This window comes from Pinus tabuliformis, chromosome X, assembly GCF_031772625.1.
Source record: "Pinus tabuliformis cultivar Carrire ecotype Pingquan chromosome X, CPIR1, whole genome shotgun sequence".
Classification (NCBI taxonomy): Eukaryota; Viridiplantae; Streptophyta; class Pinopsida; order Pinales; family Pinaceae; genus Pinus; species Pinus tabuliformis.
This window is the reverse complement of record NC_142308.1, coordinates 394,912,369-394,933,788: the sequence shown is the minus strand read 5'-3', so window position 1 is coordinate 394,933,788 and position 21,420 is coordinate 394,912,369. Positions and strand designations below refer to the sequence as shown.

Genomic DNA, 21,420 nt, shown 5'->3' with positions numbered 1-21,420 from the left:
ATGTTTTGCATCTTAAGTAAGTGTCCTCTTGTGTAATTGGGTGTTTTTCTTATTGCTGCAATCATTGGTCTCTTGGCTACCCCATCTCTTGCATCTCATTGCATTCTTGCACTCTTGCATAAGCATATCACTTTTTGCATTCTCATTGACAAACATAAGTGCTCTAAATGGATAATTGAATTGGTAATTGTTGGATAAGATTGACTTATTGCTCTAAAGATAATATTGTTGATGAATACTCCCTTTTTTTACTGATAGCTAGAGATATTGTGACATTGGTCTTTGAAGAAAATTCTTACTTGTCATTGCTATCATATTGCTAAAGAGGTTGGCTATTGGATAAATGTTATATTGTTTTTCATTGCCATAACGTTGTAAGTGTACTAACATTGTGTTTTGCAAGTGAGCTTAACATTTAAGTTTATAATCTTGCAAATCAAATCACTCTTAAAGCACTAAATCGGTCATCATAATTGTGATAAGAGTAATCTTGAAATAATCTAATTGTGTTCATAAGGAATTCATTTTTTCTCTTTTGTATCTAATTGGCACATTGGCATTCTATTGTTATAATCTAAATAATCTTAAGAAGTTGCTAATTGTGTTTAAAGATCATCATTATCTAATAGGCATTGTTGAAAGAAGCATTGTATTTGCATATCTATTTGTTATTTCATGAGCAATTATCTATTGCCCGGATAACATTTTCTAGCGCCATCTATTTGGTCCATTGAGCACTTTCTTTCAGTGAATATTTTCAATACAATTTGTTAAGTATTTCTCTTCACTGCTCTATTTCTCTTCATTGCTCATCCTTTGTTTATAATTACTGCTCCACTGCAAAGACCCATCCTGGCCAAACATGCCTCGTTAGAAAGCATGCTCTCAACAAGGCTTGTGAGGTCATGATGGGCTCAACAATGCACATGCACAACCCAAAGCAAAGGTAGTGGAAAATAGGTATCGGGCACACACTTCTCTGGAAATTCAACAAGAAATTGACAATATCAAATAAGAGTTGGCCGAGGAACAAGAGTGTTAAATTTCTAATACCAGCCAGATTTATATTCTCGCGGCAATTTAATTCATCCCCAGTTTATTATTTATTTACCCAAATAATAACTGAATCACCAAAAAATAAAATCACTAGTATCTTTCCTCCCAAGCCTTCGATTCAGCATCTTCATACTTCTTAAGCCAATAACTTAGACCCATAATCATAACTTCTAGAATTAAAAAATATGCAACAGAAATAAACCAGATAGATCAATCACACATTGAAAAAATTAATTAACCCACAAACAATTCTCCCTCATTTCATTATCTAGAAAATCTGCGTTTCTCAACCCATAGAGATATAAGGAGAAATACGATCTAGAACCTACAACTCGGCTGCCGCAAAAGGAATTCAGCCCAGGTAAATCAACCTCAAGGAAATCTGCCTCCAAATAAAATCGCTCTAAGGAAATCGGTCTCCAACAAGCAGATTTGCACCCTACAGCAACTCGATCTACACCCTGCCACTAATGCGCACTGGAAAAACCCCAGCACTGCAGCAATTCGACCTCCTCCAAACAAACTTGATCTCCTTCCGACAACTCGGCCCTGCAATCTCCTCCAACTCAGCGTCCATGGACTCATTCAAACCCACTCGCACTTATTCCTTCTTTGCACACTGGTCATTGAGCCACTCGAACTGCAGGGAAAATCACTCTCTCGTGATGGCTCACTCACAAACTTGTGCTCTTCGTTGTGTCTTCACCTCCATCGCTAGCCTCCATTTATAATTTTCATTGAGTCCAAATCTCTAACCCCAATCTCCCCTTTAGAAGCATCTCGAATCTTCCTTCTAGAAACATCTTGAAGATCAATGGTTAAGATTATTTCTAAGTCACTTAAATAATCAAATTTTTTATCCTTAGAAAATAAACCAATAGTCCACAATAATTGACTTTAATTATTGTACTTTTCTTAAGTTAAACTTAGGAAAGAAGACATAAATCACTAGAAGAGACAAATAATGTCCTCCACATGCTAAGACACCAAGCAATTATAGAAGACCTTCTAATGCTACTCACATCAACGGAGAGAACATCTCTAATGCGAATGTGCTCAATTCTATATCCAATTGGATACCAGCCCTAGGTTCAGAAAGAGTGAGGCGCAACCAACACTAGCTCACAGTGGAGATATATTGGCGACTTAAGGACATGTTGGGCAAGCTCCTATTTGATAGAAACACCAACTGTGATGAACTTTTGCTACGAATGGAGGAACAAGATCTGTTATATGTGATCACGAGCCGGCGCCTGCAAAGAATTGAACGCATCCTCCTACAAGATTGAGACCAGCATCCTCCAGCAGCACCAACTTTTTCAGCACATAGGCTTGAATAATTCGAGTGTAGTTTCTATTACAAGTTTACTAGTTGATGTCAGCTAGATATTTTGTTTTACTACAAACTGCGGACTTATGTTTTACGTCTAATATTCTGCTTGTCTATTGGGTCATGCAACCTAAGTTTTGGTCCTGTTTTGGAAAACATGCTATGTACCTTCCGTTTATTTTTCTACATTCTAGCTCAAGCCTAGGATTGAACCATTAGTCAGGTTTCCAATCTAGCAGACCAAGGCGATCCTCAATGCTTTTGAGCAATTTGCAATGTAATTACAGCTTGAATTAAATATAGAAAGAGAGCTTACCAAAAAAACCATGCCTAGTGCCAAGATCTCTGTGAAACACACAAGGCTACACTAGTAGCTTTATACAACATTGCTTCCTTCCACAACGAAGAAGCCCTGCGATGTGCAGGTGGGTATTGTTACTTAACTTTCATATCATTTTCAATTTTTTTAGCTTTTGATACTTTTCCAATATCACAAAGACGTGTGTATGTGTGTGTCATTACTTAATTTTTAAATTTGTTAACTTTAGTTAATTTGCCAATAGCATAAATTTCTCTACTCCACACTTATAAAGAAATGTCAAGGCCATAAATTCAGCTAAATAAATAAATATATATATATATATATATATATAATATATATATATATATATATATATAATATATATATAGCTGAATTTATGGCCTTGACATTTCTTCTTAAGTGTGGAGTAGAGAAAATTATCAAACACATCCAGATCTTTGCAGATCCCTCCATTATAATAAACTGGACGAATGGGAACACAAAATTGCATAATATTATACCCAGAGAAATTAGTGAACAGTTAAAAGAGATGCTAGTTTCCTTTGAAGGAATTTATTTTACTTGTATCTTGCAAAAATTGAACAAGGCAGTAGATTCCTTATCAAAGGAGGGGAAATTGCTGGCCTAGATATCTATGAATGTGGAAGAACTGAAAGATTGGCTATGTCCTCTCCCTAATTAATTTATAATAGTCTATATTTTTCTCATTTCACTATGGGGCATCAGGGGGAAGAACTATGGAAGTCTTCTGCGAAAATTTCTTAACTCTAAATGTTGTATTCAACAAAGATATGTGGTGAAGAGTGAAAGGACAGTTAAAAGACCTGTTTTTCTGTTAGTTTATCTTTTAAGCTTACAATAGGGAACGTGATTTTACTGCAGAGCTTAGGCTAAAAGTTCCATGATATTCAAAGTGCAAAAACCACCTGAAAAATGTAATTCCAGTGTTCCACCAAGGTTCCGGGACGAGGGGGTGAGGGAGCGAGGGGGCGCGGGAGCGGCCTATGCAAAAGCTCCCCACTATTTTTTAGGAAACATGGGGGAGCGTCAGGGTCTTAAAAACTTATAAATATAAAATATAATTTATTAATTGAGTCCACTATGACAATTTGGTTTGAATTGAAAAGCTGCAAAGCATGATCATTGATATGAATATCATTATCTAAATTTCTAATATCATATAAAATAATAAATTTAAAATTCTAATTTATAATCATACATCAATGATCATACATTATAACAAAATACAAAGACAGCAATACCACCATCTTCAGCATTCTGATAATACACAGCAAACCTCAACAATGTCATTGTAGAAGATCACTGTAGATCTATTCTTCCTGCATCCCTGTTATCAATAAAAGATCTTAATCTCAGAATCTTAACACTTCTGTCCTCTGCAACTTCAACAATATGTTATCAAGGCAACTCTGTTCAGTTCTAGGCCAAACTGCTATAATCATTGGTGAGTTTTGCCCATCTGTACATAGTATCAATTACAAGGATATACAAAACAACAGTGTTGTGTTATGCTCGTGTGAATTCTATTGTCAATTGTATCCTTGTTGAAGAGTGACAGTTGTGCAGACTCCTGATGGCATAACAAGATGCTAATGCCTCTGTCCACTGATGCACATTTGTGTCTAGAACATTACTCATACTTCTATCATAACTCCAAAAATCTGCAATCTAAACCTGTAGCTTCCACATCTGACAATTTGGCTATATGTATTACAGCTTCTGCTCCTTTACTTTGAAACTCTTGTTTAAATTCAAATTACAATGACCTCAAGGATTACTGTAACTTGATTATACAGATACTTGTAAGACACCAGTTAGGGTTACTTAGAGAAATAAAAAATACTTCAATGTGATCGGTGTGTCTTTTAGAAAGCAAGCACTGCCACACAAAAGTTAAGTTAATTTGATGCTGAACTTCTTTGCCTTCTAATATTTCTTATCGTCGCAAACTGAATTCTTCACAAGAGGGAGCCTCTGATGTTGATCATCCATATTGAATCTTGAAGAGCCAAGCTTTGAGAGAAGCAGAGAAGCATTGATGAGTAAACACTTCAGGGATGATCTCCTCACAGAATGTGTAGGGTAATATTGAGCAGCAACCACAGATAAATGAATTTGTTTGGATCAAACTCAGAATTTGTCTAATCAGAGGACCGACGGTTCATAGTGATAGAAATCCTCAAGATCTGTCTTCAATTCTGTCTAATATGTGCACTCCAAAGTTCCTGCTAATAACCAAATCACATTACCAATGTGATAGCCATATCAAGGGTCCATTCTGCAATCTGCAATGTTCCAACAGATGCCATCGAGGTTCCATGCATGGGAGTGATCAGATCTAGTAATAACAACACACACAGCACGTGAAGGCTGTGTGTGTTGTTATGTGTTCACCCTGCCGTTTTTATAACATGAAACAGCTAAATTCCAAAACCCTATGCTTAGTTTAACTGTTAATTAAAGATTAGTTTTAGGGTTAAGTTAATTAAAATCGTTTTTTTTTGGCATAAACGTGTGCCACATCCCCCCACGCCCCCCCTCGCCCCCTCTCGTCCCCCCTCGCCCCCCCACATCCCCTTTTTCGGAAACGCCCCCTCAGGAAAGGGAAACGACTCCCTCGCACGTCCCCCTGAGTTTCCTCATTTTTGGGGGCGTGGGGAAACGTCCCCTACTCATCCCCAAGTCCCCGGAGCGCGGGGGAGCGAGGAAACTAGACCCCTACGGGGGGGGTGCAAGTCCCCGTGGAACACTGTGTAATTCTCGTGTTCTCTATGAATGGAAATCATGATTTTTTATTTGTTTCTATAATAAAATTAAACAAAACAAAAAAAACTGTAACGTCAATCAATTTGCCCGTATTTTTTTATTTATTAATAACATTTGTGTATATATATTATAACTAGCTTACAAAGCCTTTGCAAAAAATATTGTGAAGCTCTTATTGGTATACAAATTATTTTATCTTAAGTTGTTAAAGCTCAAGGCTCCACTGTAACCACATGAACAGTATACAGAAGCAAATATTTGTGAATGCATTAACATAAACCAAAAAGGGCCATATTTCCCTGCATCAGTGAGCATACAGATTAAATAACAACAACTGGTGGGCAGTGACAGTTATACCAAAAGTTGCATAAGGAAAACCTTTCAGTTGAAGGCCACAACCACCTACATCAGAGATGCAAATTAATTCCTACAAAATAAATTGTAAGGAATACATGTGATTTGTGACAAGCATGCCCATATGTATGATTTCATTTTAGATGCAAGAAATTAAATGATGGAGAAAACTAAAGCTTCTACTCACCTCAATTCCACCTATACAGAAGAGGACGATGAGAATCCAAATGAACCAATCAGCCATGAAGAAATAAAGCAGCATCAAAAATATCGATGATAACACTATGAAAAAAACAGCTGCCTTGGTGTTTATATGCATGACATCCTTCTCTGTCTCAACTTTGATTGCAGATATATCATGGGTCTCCTGTAGATACAACAATTGCACAGACCTCTGAGTTTCTAGTAATGCGTCTATTGGACTATTATATGATATAATAGCTCAAAAAAACTGACAACCCTCCAAGTGAAGAGGGGCTAATGAATAATTTGCAAGACCATATAAGCCATATTATAAACTTATAGCACAAAATAGAAAAGCTGCTTTCCAGAAACACAATAGAAAGGTTAAACATATTCTTTAAATTAAAAGTACCAAATGAGTTGTGTCAATGAAAGAAACACAAAAAAAGCCAAGATTCTATACATGGGAATCACCTTTCTTGTCAATTGATTGTATGAGTCACATTGTTCATTCCCAATGAATTTCGACCATAAGGAAGCACACACTATGGTACCAACAGCCATCATCCACAAGAAAATTTCTGAAATATCTACAAGTGGTCGTTCTGGGGAGTAAAGTAGCAAGTCCACTGCATATAAAGCAAGAGTCAGGAATACAGTGGGTCAAGTATCTAAAGATGTAGAACCATGACAGCCAAGAAAACTTTTTCCAAATTAAAAGATGTTAAATTCTCAATATATACAAAAACTATTCTAAATTAAAAGACATTAAATTTTTAAGATAAACCTGTGCAAAAAGGGCAATACTAAAACATAAGAATAACAATGGCACACACACAGTACACATAGATTTATCCTGAGAACTCTTAACCAGGAAAACAAGCCTAACTGAGAGCTGCACCTCTCTCTATCTCATTGTTTTAACTTCATGGTTCACAATAGAATATTTAGGTATTTGGCAGCACCCAAAACTCTAATCCGTTAACATGGATTAAATTACAAACATAATCCTTTAACTGGGATTATTCTATAAATGGGCTGAAATAATACATGAGGAACCAAAATAAAATTCCTTTAGGGCTCTGCCCCCATTGACACCCAGCCAAGAGGGTGGGTTCGCCCAGACCCTCTACATTTGGGGGCCAGCATCTGAACCCCTGCCAAGATGTGACTAAGTCCACATACAAAGGATAGAACCTAAGTTGCAGGAAACACAGGTACAGGGTCCGTTTCCGTACGGAAACGATACGGAAACGCGTTTCCGCGTACCGTACGGCCTGGAAACGCGTTTCCGGCCGTACGGGCACGTTTCCCGAAATGGAAACGTGCCCGTACGGCCGGAAACGCGTTTCCAGGCCGTACGGGCCCCGTTTCCCCAAAAAAATTACTTGTTTTTTAAAAAAAAAAAATTTTTCTAATTAGTTTTTAAATTTTTTTAGGGTTTCTAAGCTGTTCTAGAAGAGAGAGAATATGAAAATTTAAAAACCCTAATTCAAAATTTCATCCATATTCATTAATGCTTTATGATTGCACATATATATATTAATAATTTTTAAATGTTTTTAATATATATATATATATATTATTATATATATTCGCGTTTCCCCGTTTCCAAAATTTGGGGAGGTCGCGTTTCGTTTCGCTTCCCCGTTTCCCCGTTTCCTGCAACTTAGGATAGAACACACATGCAATAAATAATTTGTCCAATACTGATATCTTTCACATTAAAAAATATAGCTACCATAGAAACAACAATACACCAAGCAATGCATAGAGATCAGCACAAAATAGCATGATAATACTGAAACAAGGCACATAATATTCCAACCACTCAATAGTGACGAACATATGTCGAGCAGATCAAAATCCTAAAATGAAAGAAAAACATATTGATGTGCATAAAGATAATGATAATGAAAGAAAAATGTATTGATGTGCATTAGTTTAAAAAAGCCATTGATGAGACCATGGCAAGTAAAGCATACTTATATTTAATTCAACATATCACACCTAATAGGGGGTTTTAATTTCAGTTTCATGCTGATAAGCCATTTGGCTTGTGGACTATGACAAACCTAATCCGTTTATCATGTTAATGGAAAGGTTGCAACCTTTTTTCTCAGGAAAAAAGGTAAAGCATATTTGTGCATAATACATTAAAGTCTACAGTGAATTTCCTCTGAAGCAGAATGTCTATGTCATAAAGCATGGCAAGCTTATAAAAGCTTAATAAAAGTTGGAAAGCCCCTATATGTATGTGAGGGAAGTTATCTTCGCAAGGAGAGCCAGCCAATACCGTTTGATCAAGGACAGCAAGTCCTTTATCATCAATGCACACAAAACTAAATCCATGGACTTTAATAAAACTATCTTATCTGGTAAATGCCAACCATGCCAAGAAACTGATTAGCTCAAGTAGGAAATTTGTATTACTTTTATTGAAACAGAATCAGCAAGGACAAGAACTTGTAGAATGAAAGCATCTCTTGAGGAATGTACCAAAGAAAAGAAACAAAAGTTCGTGAAGTTTCTGCAGGCTTACAAAGAAGTGTTCAAGGAGCCTAAAGGGATACCGAGCATGAGACACAACAATTACATGATTCTCCATTGCCAAACATAACATTGTATAAGCAGGCTACTAGAAGTAGATATAGTCAAAATGTAGTTGTGACAATTGTTAGAGAGTTATATGACCAAGTAACTCACCTTGTGGATCATCTATTATCATAGTGCCCAAGAAGAATGGGACTTGGAGAGTGTATATCAAATAGAAAACTCTAAACAAGATTAGTATCAATAATCAATACCCTCTACCAAGGATTGATGACTTCTTGGATCAGCTGCCAAGTACTTCACCAAAATGGATCTCAAATTAGGGTAATACCAAATTTGAGTCAAAGGCCAAGGCACCTGGAAGATTTGTGTGCTTTGCCAACAATGTTATTTATGTGTTTTGTTGATTTAGGGTAGCATCGGATGTGCTCTAGCCACGAAAATTGGTGGAGAGGCTAAAGCACATGAGGTCTCCAATACCCAAAAATGGTTTGGGCAGAATCTAACCAGTTTGGGAGATATTTAAATAATTAATATTTTTAATGGAGTCCCTAAGTCTAAACTTGGGGAAAATAAAATATTAATGTGAATTAATATAAAACTAAGTTAGAATGGTCCAAAAGTCATGGAGCAAGCCAGATCTAATCTTAGTCGTTGATTAGGGACTTAATCTCGGTTGTTGAATTGTCAACGAGAAAAGTATAAGAGGAGGCTTGAGGGTCACTTAGAGAACACACCGAGTTGATCAAGAATTCGATTTTCTAGGGCAAGGCTTGCTGAGGAAATCGAAGGAGTGATCAAAGTTGCAGCTGAGGGGCAGTGAATGCAGTAACAGAGAGGCAGATATAGTACCGGGAGCATCAGCGCAAAAGCCGGGAGAGGGTTGACGCAAAGCCAGCTAGAGGACGCAGAAGCAGCCAGAGGCCACGCAGAAGCAGCCAGAGTGCTGCGCAGAGCCTGAGGAAGGCCAGCGTGGGAGACGCAGAGCCTCCAGAGGCTAACGCAAAGCCCTGAGAGGCTAACGCTGGGCTAGAGAGGCTGACGCAAACCCTAGAGGTTGACGCTAGGAGATTTCGTTGGGTGGATTGGGATTGATATCTGTCTCCGATTGAGAGGTAATACTGCCGAGTATATTCTCTGTTGGGTGAGACATTTCTAGCACCCAGATTGTATTCTGAAACTACTTAATAATAAAACCCTCAAATAGTTGCACCGGTTTTCCCACACTAGGTTTTTCCGCAGACATCAGTCCAAAAATAACGGCATCACTTGTGTGCTTGTTTTTCCTTCAGTTGATGATCTGTATGTGTTGAGACTGTCCTCGTATTTATTTTCAATATTTACATGGTAAATAACTTGTTAATTAACAGAACAAGTAGGAAGAAACAAATCAAAAAGTACAAGAAGGATTTCTAACAGTTAGACTTAGAAATTCCAACATGTTTAATGAATGATGTATCACATCCTTATCTAGATTCAATTGTAACTTTGTAGTTCATTTATGTCTAACATTTAGCTCTACCTTGGAAGAGCATATCTTACATTTGATGAAAGTGTTAGAGACATTGAAGGAACACAAGTTGCTAGAAAACCTTAAGAAATGTGAATTTTCCCAACAATTTCGTGTACTTGGGCATGTGATTGGTGGAAAACGCAAGATTGATCCTACAAAATCAAAGACCATCATCAAATGGCCAATTCCTACCAATGTCATTGAAAGAGCTTTGAGGGATTATCCTACCACCTTAAAAGTTCATAGCATCCTTTTTTAGTTATGCCACCACTCCATAACATAACAACCACTAGCCTAAATTTCTAATAGGGAAGAAATCAACAAAAGGCTTTTTAAGAGCTGAAATAAAAGATCAATCATGCACCAACTTTGGCATTGCCTAAATTGTAGAAATCCTTCAAACTGAAGATAGAAGTCAGTGGGTATGCCATGGGCACAATCTTGATGCAATGAGGTAAGCAAGTTTGCTATCATTATGAGTTCTTTCATGGAGCAATGCCAAACTACCCCACATATGACAAGAAACTGTATCCCTTAGTACAAGATGTTGAGAAATCAAAGCACTATCCTATGGTCAAGGAGACTATCATCCACATTGATCATCAACCTCTACATACTTGCAAGCCCAATGTAAGATTCAACAAGAAATACACTACAAATGGATAGGATTTCTGCAGTAGTGTCATTTCATCATCAAATATAAATAAGGATAGCACTATGTTATTATGCATACCTTAGCCAAATGATGGCATTATCTTCTATGAAGCAAATTCTTGATACGTACAGATCACAACAGTCTACAATACCTTCTTTCAATAGAAAACACTTTCAGCAAAACAACAAAAATGGTTGGAGAAAATAGCCACCTTTCATTTAAAAAGTCTTCATAAGAAGGGTAAAGACAATGTTGTAGCCGATGCTCTATCCCGAAAAGACGAAGATCTATCATTATTTGCAACTCAACTATAGTTCCAGAATCGTGGACGAAATTCGAAGTAAATAAGCAAAGAATCTAGAAACATGTAACCTAATCAATAATCCTATTCAAAATTCAAAACTCGAATGGAAGAATGACATCCTTTGGTATAAGAGACGAATCTATATAAGTCCCGCTTCCAAATTCAAAACCAAAGTTCTTATGGAGTGTCATGATTCACTAGCAACTGGACATGTGGGATTCTTCAAAACCTACTGTAATATACATCAATCATTTTTTTCAAAAGAGATGTACAAGGAAATTCAAAAACATGTGCCAGAATGCGATAAATGTCAGAGAAACAAAAATGAAAATGGTTGAACACTAAGATTGCTCCAACCTCCTACATATTCCAAACCAAAAATGGGAAGAAATATCGATGGACTTCATTGATGGCTACCCATGTCGAATGGGAAGGATAAAATCCTTGTGATTGTAGAACGACTCACTAAATACGCACACTTCATGAGCATAAAAAGATCTAACTCAACAAAACAAATTGCCAAAATATTTTGCAAAAATATTTACAAATTGCATGGGTTTCCAAAGATCATTGTTAGTGATCGAGATGCCAAATTTAAGGGAAACTTTTGGAAGGAGTTCTTCAAACAAATTGGGACATCCCTCAACATGCACTCAGCCTAATACCCCCAGACATATGGTTAAACTGAAATTGTCAATGAATATTTGGAAGCATATCTTCATTGTTTTGTAACAGACAAGTAGAACAAATGGTCTGAATGGTTACATTTGGCAAAATGGTGGTACAATTCCACTTATCACACTTCAGCAAAAATGATGCCATTTCAAGCTCTCTATGGTTATGAACCTCCTAAATGGAAGGAGTTAGCCATAAATGATATAAAAATTCCAACAGTAAAAGATCAACTGGAGGAGAACTAAAAAGTTGTTTAAACACTAAAAGGAGAACCTAAATATTGTAAGGAACCGTATGAAATAGCAAGTTGACCAACATAGATCAGAAAGAGAATTTAGCGAAGGAGATTGAATATATGTCAAGCTCCAACCTACGAGCAGCTATCATTTAAACAACAACGAAAAAACAAGCCAGCGCCTAAATTCTATGGACCATATAAAATCATCAAGAAATTCAGTCAAGTAGCTTACGGTTTGAAATTACCAGAAACTGTTAATCTAGGTTGTCATTGATGTCAATAGTTGATCATTGATATCACAGTGACTAGATGGAAAATATTCTTGAAGATGCCAGAAGATGACTACAACTCTTGTTTAAGATGATGAAGTGTCAATCATGCTATGACATGTCTACAAGATGGCTTATGTGGACCATGATGATGACATATGTGGACCACACTTGATAAACATGATTGGAAGACTACCTTGGAACCTATGACATATCACTACATCACTGACATACACTTGATAATGGAAGACTATACGATGATGATGAAAGACTACATGTTGCATATGATGTTATTGATGACATTTATGAGCCTATGAGCCTTGATGAAGAAGCCTAACAAAATGAAGCCATCCATGAAGAAGAAGCCCATCCATGAAAAATATAATTATCCTCCATTTCTACACTAAATAATGACCAATCACATTAAAAAAACATTTTTTTTCACCTCCTTAGAGGCAGAATCTCACCATGAGACCTAGACCATCTTATAGAGCATAATTTTGCCTTTCCAATGAGCTATTATATGATCTGAAACTCCTAACAGTTTAGGAGAAATTGATTTTTAAATATTAAATTAATTCTCTGCCTATTGAGTCGACCTGTGTTAAGACAATTCATGTTGGCCTACCCTAGACGACGTGATTGTTGATTGTGAAGACAAAAAGGTATATAAATAAGAGGTTATACCTTTGTTTTCTGGACAAGAATTTCGGTGAAGATTACAAAGGAGCTTGGATCACAGAGAGACACTTAAGGGCAATGACATGGAGTGCAGATTGATGACAGGGATGCTAAGGGATGACTAAAGTGTGGATTTTACCACAGACATGTGTGGACTATTCCTTGTTGAAGAATCTAGGGCATTCAGAATTAAGGTGATTCTTCTTAGCATGATAACGATTTGTGAAGTGATTTTACAGTTTATCTTAGCTTGATCTTGTTTACAATATTAGTGTGTGTGTTTACTTCATCAAACCGCTATCACAAACAAAAGAGACAAGAACACAAAATATTTGGCTCAGTGTTTTAAGATTCGGCCGGCTAGGAACCGATTCGGCCGAGTTGGTCCGAGTCAAGGCCTCACCGGGTCAACTCGGCCAATGAACCGGTTCGGCCCCCGACCGGCTTGGCCGAGTCCAAGCCTACTCAGCCGAGTCCAAGCCTACTCGGCCGGGTTGGATGACAACTGCCCGTGAATTAAAAAACAACGATTTTTTTTAATTTTTTGCTTTTGGGGGACTCCAAGGTTTTCACGATGATATTTTAATGGTTCTTTGTCCATAAATGAGTTTATCTCGCTTGATCTTGAGAGGTTTGTTAAGGTGGTATCACATATGTAGTAGAGATTCCTTAAGGGATAGCTTCATTCTTCTTCAAAACCTTCCAATGAGTTCTTTGCCCCTTTCTTAATGCAAACCTAACTTTGTGGCCCCAACCTTCGCCCTCCAAAGATGAGCATCGAGCCTTGAGTTGATTCCACGTGTTGCTACACCCCTTGATGAGCCTCCAAATGCTAAAACACTAAACTTAAAAGCTTGGACGTTGGACTATTTGATGATATGCCCAAATGGATTGAAGATGCCCCCTAGCTGGCCTTGACCCTATTTTGGTGGATGGTGCCTTCTTCCAAAGCACAGATGATGATGGTTATCCTTGAGATGACTTAGGAGGGCTAGCACATCCCTCTTTGATGCCAATGCTTACCCTTAGGGGTGCCATGTCACTCACATGCTTGAAAAGGGTGACATAGGGTCTCTCCTAGATGACATCATGGTGGAGGATGCACCTTTTGAAGATGTACACATGCACTTTGGGACTTTCTTGGAGTAAGGAACACTCTTGGGCCCTTGTATTAGTTCCTTGATGACTTACAATCTATTTTGGAGGATAACTCCATTTCTAGCCTCCTTGGTTATGTGTTTTTGTTTTGATCTCTATATCATCATCATGTATGTATTGGACAGTGCACTGGGTGCCATTTTGATATAATGGATATATTCATGAGCCTACTTTGATCATATGTTGTCTTCTATCTATATTCTAATGTTGTGTGTTTGGAAACATGAATGAAAATCTTTAAAATTATGTTTTTTATAAAAATAAAAATAAAAATATTTAATGTATTTTTTACAACGACCGAGTCATTGAAATCAAGCCGACTGAGTCGATACCGAGTCGAAGTCGACCCTCGGCCTAGTCGGAGTCGGAGTCGAAGTCCACCCTCGGCCGAGTCGGAGTTTTAGAACATTGATTTGGATTTCTGCCAGGGCCAAAACCTCTCCCTCTTGGAGAGGAAAACCCCCACAAAATTCTTCTTATAGAGATTCCAATTGACAAATACCAAGACCATGACCCTTAACACTTTCTGTCGCTCCAAGATCAAGACATCAATCCTCTTCTCTGTTTACTGCTGAGATCATCATGATTGTTGTGCCACTGAAATCATCACTGTTGCATCACTAAGATCATCATTGCTGCTTCTTCAGCATATCAATGAGATCTATTGAGATCTTCACTGTAATCTTTATTCTATGCTTTCATTGATCCACTCAGAGCTTCATTATGACAATCGTCATGATGATTGTTTCATCATACTTCCATAAGCACTAGAATCATCATTGTACCTTAAGATCATATGCCAGGAGAGTATTTCATGATATATATGTCAAGACTATAATGATAACTGAGGGATCACTTATGCCGAGACTGTGAGCCTTTTATCATCATATAAATACATCCATAGAGATTGCGATAATGTTCTAGATCCTTACCCTTTTATTAATGCCGAGACTGTAATGATCACTGTGTTGGAATTTCTAAGTCTGACAGGTTAGAAACCCTTCATGCACTTTACTGATTTATTCCTACCTACTTGTTATCTTAATTAACAAGTTATTTACCATGTAAATACTGGAAATAAATACAAGTACATGCTCAACACATTACAAATCATCAACTGAAGGAAATAGAAACAAGCACACAAGTGGCACCATTGTTTTTGGACTAATGTCCCCGGAAAAACCCAACACGGGAAAACCGGAGCAACTATCTGAGGGTTTGATTTATTAAGTAGTTTCAGAATACAATCTGGGTGCCAAATCCGGCTCACTCAACAAAGAAAAATCTCAACAGTAGTACCTCTCTACTCGGAAGCAGATATTCCGGTTGAAACCCCGGATAAACACTCCAACAGCTCCACAGCTCCAATCTGCCCCACGAAACCCCAGCATAAGCCTCTAGGGATTGCGTTAGCCTCTCTCTGGTCCAGCGTTAGCCCAACGTCACTCTGGCTTGGCCTGCGTCAACCTCTGGAGGCACTGCGCCAGTCCTCTGGCCCTATGCGTCACCCATGCTGGCCCTCTAAGGCACTGCGCTGCTCCTGGCTGCCTCTGCGTGAACCCTTGGCTACTTCTGCGTCCCTCTCTCTGGCTACTGCACTGATCCTCCCGGTGCTATCTCTACCTCTCTGCTTCTATATTCACTGCCCCTTAGCTACAACTCTGATCTCTCTCTCAACTTTCTCAGCAAACCCAGCCCCAAAAAGTCGAAATCTTGATCTCTTAGTGTGTTCTCCAAGTGACCCTCAAGCCTCCTCTTATACTTTTCTTGTTGACAAATCAACGGCCGAGATTAAGTCCCTAATCAACGGCTAAGATTAGATCTGGCTTGATCCATGCCTTTTGGACCATTCTAACACAGTTTTATATTAATTCACATTAATATTTTATTTTCCCTAAGTTTAGACTTAGGGACTCCATTAAAAATATTAATTATTTTAATATCTCCCAAACTGTTTAGAATCTGCCCAAACCCTTTCTGGGTATTGGAGATCTCATGTGCCTTAGCCTCTCCACCAATTTTCGTGGCTAGAGCACATCCGATGCTACCCCAAATCAACATACTGTTCACCGAGACCGTAATCCTCTTTCACTTGTCATGATTCCAAGACTGATCATCTTTGTCATTGCAGTAGACATAGTTATCATTGAAATTCTCTCCAACATGATTATGCTGAGAATACATGTATGTCAAGATAATGTTCATAACTGAGATAGTATGTATATATATATATATATGTCAAGGTTGATCCATCCATAGGTGACTGCGTTCTGGAATGAACTCCGAGTTGGTATGCTGTTGTAGGATCATTGTGATAGATATGTTTACACTATTTAGGAGATAGGTCGAAGATACATTCTCCTGTAATGCAAGTTGCGGGGACTTGCCTCCCTCTTTCCTTCATTCGAGACCTAGTCTGTCTGCCCTTATACCCATCCAAGGCACAGGCAGACCCTACAACAATTGCCCTAAGGCAATGCAGATCTGCTCCTTTCATGTGAAATTTCAGAGAGGAAATTGCGAGTTCTCCTTATTTCATTTGTGCTGACCCTAGATAGGGATTTATATGGTTTGTGCTCCTATATTCAGCCAACGTGAATCCATGAACTGTCATGTCTTTTATCCAAGCCGACATGACATTTAACTATGTATTTTAATTCATTTTGGAGCCGACGTGAAGATCTCCTTATTCTTTTACTTGATGACTTCTTGTGCTTGCTTTCAGAGGATTGTTCTTGGTCCTGGAGCGCTGCTACACACTTGTATACATTTCCATAGGCTCATGAAGAGCTTCTTTGCACATGACATGACTCTTTGACATATAAATAAAATCCTAAAGACATCAAGAAGAAGTCTTTTACCTAGTGACACTTCTTTCTCATGAAACCCATGTAGCAAGGCACACAAAAATAATTTATTTCCTTTTATTACATCATTTACAAAGATCATGTCATTATGAAGACCGAACTTAGTTACACTATCTTCAACACTCCCTGTTAACTAGGGAGGTATTCATAATGGTACTTGGTCATTCTCAATCTGAAGAATTTCTCATAAGAAGAATCGGATTTGCAATCCATCTGTTGTAGCATCATTTCAACCAACATTGTTTCATATAGCAAGGCATTGACTAACAGATCTATCTCTCACTTAGATCAGGGCACACAATGTTGGCAAGACCAATGATTGATAGACAACATCATCATTGTTTCTCTTAGGGTCATACCCACCCAGGTGTTCTTCGAGTATGCCCTACAAGGACTATTCTCATCTTGGCTTCCCCGCCCTCAAGAATATCGATCCTCTTGCCCAATCTTGTCTTGGATGCCCTACCACATCCTCAAAGAGTGTCGGATGCCATATGATTATACAATCGTCCATTCTTTCTTCCAAACTGAAGATAAGAATGTCATGTCTAACTCTCCCTCTTAACCAGGGATGAGTTCTAAGTTTGTCTTCACTCAGAAACTTGCTCGAGTTCATTTACTCATAGGAACCTCCCAGAGCTCCCTCTTACCCAGGGACTCTATCATCGGTGTTTTATAGCGTCTTCTAGTTGACTAATGATCCAAGACTTCGATGTCATCAATTTCTTCATATGTAGGGTTTATCCATCCATCACTTTCCTCCATTATGTCATTCCTTCTTTCATGGAAAGTATCCTCCTTGGCTTTACATCTGGGGCTTCCTTCTTTCATGGAAAGTATCCTCCTTGGCTTTACAGCTGGAGCTTCCTTCATAGGGCCATCTATCTTCACCTTTCCTTCAATGGTGATTGCTCTAGATCACGAGGTATATAATTGTGACATCCTTCATAGCTCTTCTTGCCATGGCCCTGCACACATACACGGACTTTCTCCAAGAGGTCAGAAACCAAAAACAAATCACATATTACCTTTTTGGTGATGACTTTTTCCACTGACATCTTCTTGCAGGTATCAACACCCTGCATACATGTTGACACATCTCCCAAAGATATCTGTTGTCAAGGGTCTTCATCTTTTCAGACTTCCATCAGAGTCTTCACATCTTTCCGGAAGATTTCCTGGTCAAATCTTCCTGATCCTTTGGATGTTCATTGTCGTCATCATGGTTGCATATTTCACGATCTCTTCCATCCTCTCATCTTTCATTCCCAGGAGCCTTCAATCAGAGTTCTTCAATTGTAGTCAACCACCTCATACTTCATATGCGGACATATTATGTTGATTTCATCTAGTGTGACTTAATCCTTTTTGCATCCTTTCAGAGGAGGAGATCCTTTTTCTCTTGATCATGCTCTATCCATGTTACCTGCAACCATATGTCATGACATTACAATATTAAATACAAATACAAGCATACATACCTCATTTTTCCTTCAAGCTTCTTCCATCAACTTTCTTGATTGAAAAGATCTTTAATCCCTTGATCTGCTTCATTTCTCAAGTCATCAATCCTTCATCTCAGGAATTCCATAAGTTGGATTTCCTAATGAAACACTTGCTGCCTTCCCAGACCAGGGGATCCTCCACTGAGGTTTCTATAAGAGAATCTACAGGATCTTGCATATCCCCATCTGGCAAATGTTTCCTTTGACCTGGATGACCTCTTCCTTTCCTTTAATGTCCAATGAGATTCCCAAGAGCTATGTCCTTTACGTTTCTCTTGGTGATATCGTGAGCTCTTGATTCTAATGCTTTCACGATGCCACGATGCATCTTGTTATTATGATCATATCTGCAAGGACTTATGATAGGACCCTTATTGAGAGGAACACCATCTCATTCATGATGGAGATCTATTACTCCCTCTTTCCCGGGTCCTTTTCTTCAGCTTCCTCCATCCTTCAGGCGATATGAGCTCCTCTCCATAATCTTTCCATAGTACTATCTAGTCAACCTTTCCTTTGCACTTATTTGAGTCCTTTCAACTTGTCTTTCTCTATCTAGCATAGAGACCACAAACTGTTGATTGAGGTAACCTTCTTGTTCATGGACATTTGTTACCTTGCTTATCAATATCAATATCAATGATGATTATTTTCTCATCATTTTTCCCAGATCTCGAAACTGAGATCTCATGAAGATATTTCTTCATTCTTTGATACCTTATTTGCTGCATTTCAGAGAGTATATCTTCTAGCATTGCATGTATCCCTCTTATGTCTCCGTTCTTACTTCATAGGAAAAGAGAACCTTAATGTGTTCAGTGTTCAGTGACTTCTCTTCTCTATAAGGATGATGACAATCCTTCTTATTCCTTGCAAGAACCTTGATGACCTATCCAACATATAGGTCTTCTTGCAATCATGAAGTCATAGAACCAAACTTGATTATAGAATGAAAAGGTACTTGATTGTGAAGATGAAGTCTTCACCTTGATCATGTTGGCAGTAGTTGGAGCAGATGTTTTGATGCTTCCTCCTATTGAGATCCTTGATAGGAAGATTGCCTTCTTTGTCTTCGAGCTTATATATCCAACAAACTGCTGATATAATTGGGCTACATAAGAAACCTTGAAGTATGCAGCATCGAATTGAAGTTGCTTGCCATGATGTATAGTGATGCATTAGATAGTACAACTTCTGATTTGAGTACTGTCCATATACACTCCTATATATGCCTTTGAATCAAGTTCTGAGAATCTGATATCTTAAGACTGTGTTCTTTATAGAGAAGGATTCAATCTGAGATAGTGACTATCACTGAGATGTTGTAGATGAAACTGTGGGAGGCACCAAAACTGTTGTCATGTACCATGAGATCTGAAGACTGTTGACATCCAAAACCCTTGCTGTCGTAGACTGATGTTGTAAACTGTAGATCTTGCCATCCTTGAGCATGCTTTGATGCTTGAATCTTGATTCTTGCATGTCTCTTTTCTGCCCTTTCTTTGACTGCCCTTCCCTCTGATACCATGTTGAAGAATCTAGGGCATTCAAAATTAAGGTGATTCTTCTTAGCATGATAACAATTTGTGAAGTGTTTTTACAGTTTATCTTAGCTTGATCTTCTTTACATTATTAGTGTGTGTGTTTACTTCATCGAACTGCTATCAAAAAATAAAAGAGACAAGCACACAAAATATTTGGCTTTCTGCCAGGGCCAAAAACCTCTCCCTCTTGGAAAGGAAAACCCACACAAAATTATTCTTATAGGGATTCCAATTGACGAATACCAAGACCATGACCCTTGACACTTTCTGCCGCTCCAAGACCAAGACAGCAATCCTCTTCTCTGTTTACTGCTGAGATCATCATGATTGCTGTGCCATTGAAATCATCACTGCTGCGTTACTGAGATCTTCACTGCTGCTTCTTCACCATATCAATGAGATCTATTGAGATCTTCACTGTGATCTTTATTCTATGCTTTCATTGATGCACTGAGAGCTTCATTATGACAATCATCATGATGACTGTCTCATCATACTTCCATAAGCACTAGAATCATCACTGTACCTTAAGATCATATGCCAGGAGGGTATTTCATGATATATATGTCGAGACTGTAATGATAACTGAGGGATCACTTATGCCGAGACTGTGAACCTTTTATCATCATATAAATGCATCCATCGAGATTGTGATAATGTTCTAGATCCTTACCCTTTTATTAATGCCGAGACTGTAATGGTTACTGCTCACCAAGACTATAATCCTCTTTCACTTGTCATGATTCCGAGACTGATCATCTTTGTCATTGCAGTAGACATAGTTATCACCAAAATTCTCTCCAACATGATTATGCCAAGAATACATGTATGCCGAGATAATGTTCATAACTGAGATAGTATATATATATGCCAAGGCTGATCCATCCATAGGTGACTGCGTTCTGGAATGAACTCCGAGTTGGTATGCTGTTGTAGGATCATCGTGATACATATGTTTAGACTGTTAGGAGACAGGTCGAAGATACTCCTGTAGTGCGAGTTGGAGGGACTTGCCTCCCTCTTTCCTTCATCCAAGACATAGTCTGTCTGCCCTTATACCCATCCGAGGTGCAGACAGACCCTACAACAATTGCCCTAAGGAAATGCGGATCTGCTCCTTTTTTCATGCGAAATTTCTGAGAGGAAATCGCGAGTTCTCCTTATTTCATTTGCACTGACCCTAGACAGGTATTTATAGTGGTTTGTGCTCCTGTATTGAGCCGACGTGAATCCATGAACCGCCGTGTCTTTTATCCAAGCCAACGTGACATTTAACTATGTATTTTAATTCATTTTGGAGCTGACGTGAAGAGCTCCTTATTGTTTTACTTGCATACTTCTTGTGCTTGCTTTCGGAGGATTGTTCTTGGTCCTAGAGGTCTGCTACACACTTGTATACATTTCCATAGGCTCATGAAGAGCTTCT

The 21,420-nt window shown here is 38.2% G+C and overlaps 1 protein-coding gene across 4 annotated transcripts in view; it reads right to left on the bottom strand.

Moving 5' to 3' along the window:
• SPPL3 (SIGNAL PEPTIDE PEPTIDASE-LIKE 3) overlaps positions 1–21,420 on the bottom strand; it is a 303,499-nt gene that overhangs the window by 216,543 nt on the left and 65,536 nt on the right. For all 4 annotated transcript variants that reach the window (XM_089446401.1, XM_089446402.1, XM_089446399.1 and 1 more), the window contains exons 5-6: positions 6,507–6,661; positions 6,037–6,216 (exon numbers count right to left, since the gene is read on the bottom strand). In XM_089446401.1, the coding sequence (XP_089302527.1) occupies positions 6,037–6,216; positions 6,507–6,661 (335 nt within the window). The remainder of the gene's footprint in view (positions 1–6,036; positions 6,217–6,506; positions 6,662–21,420) is intronic.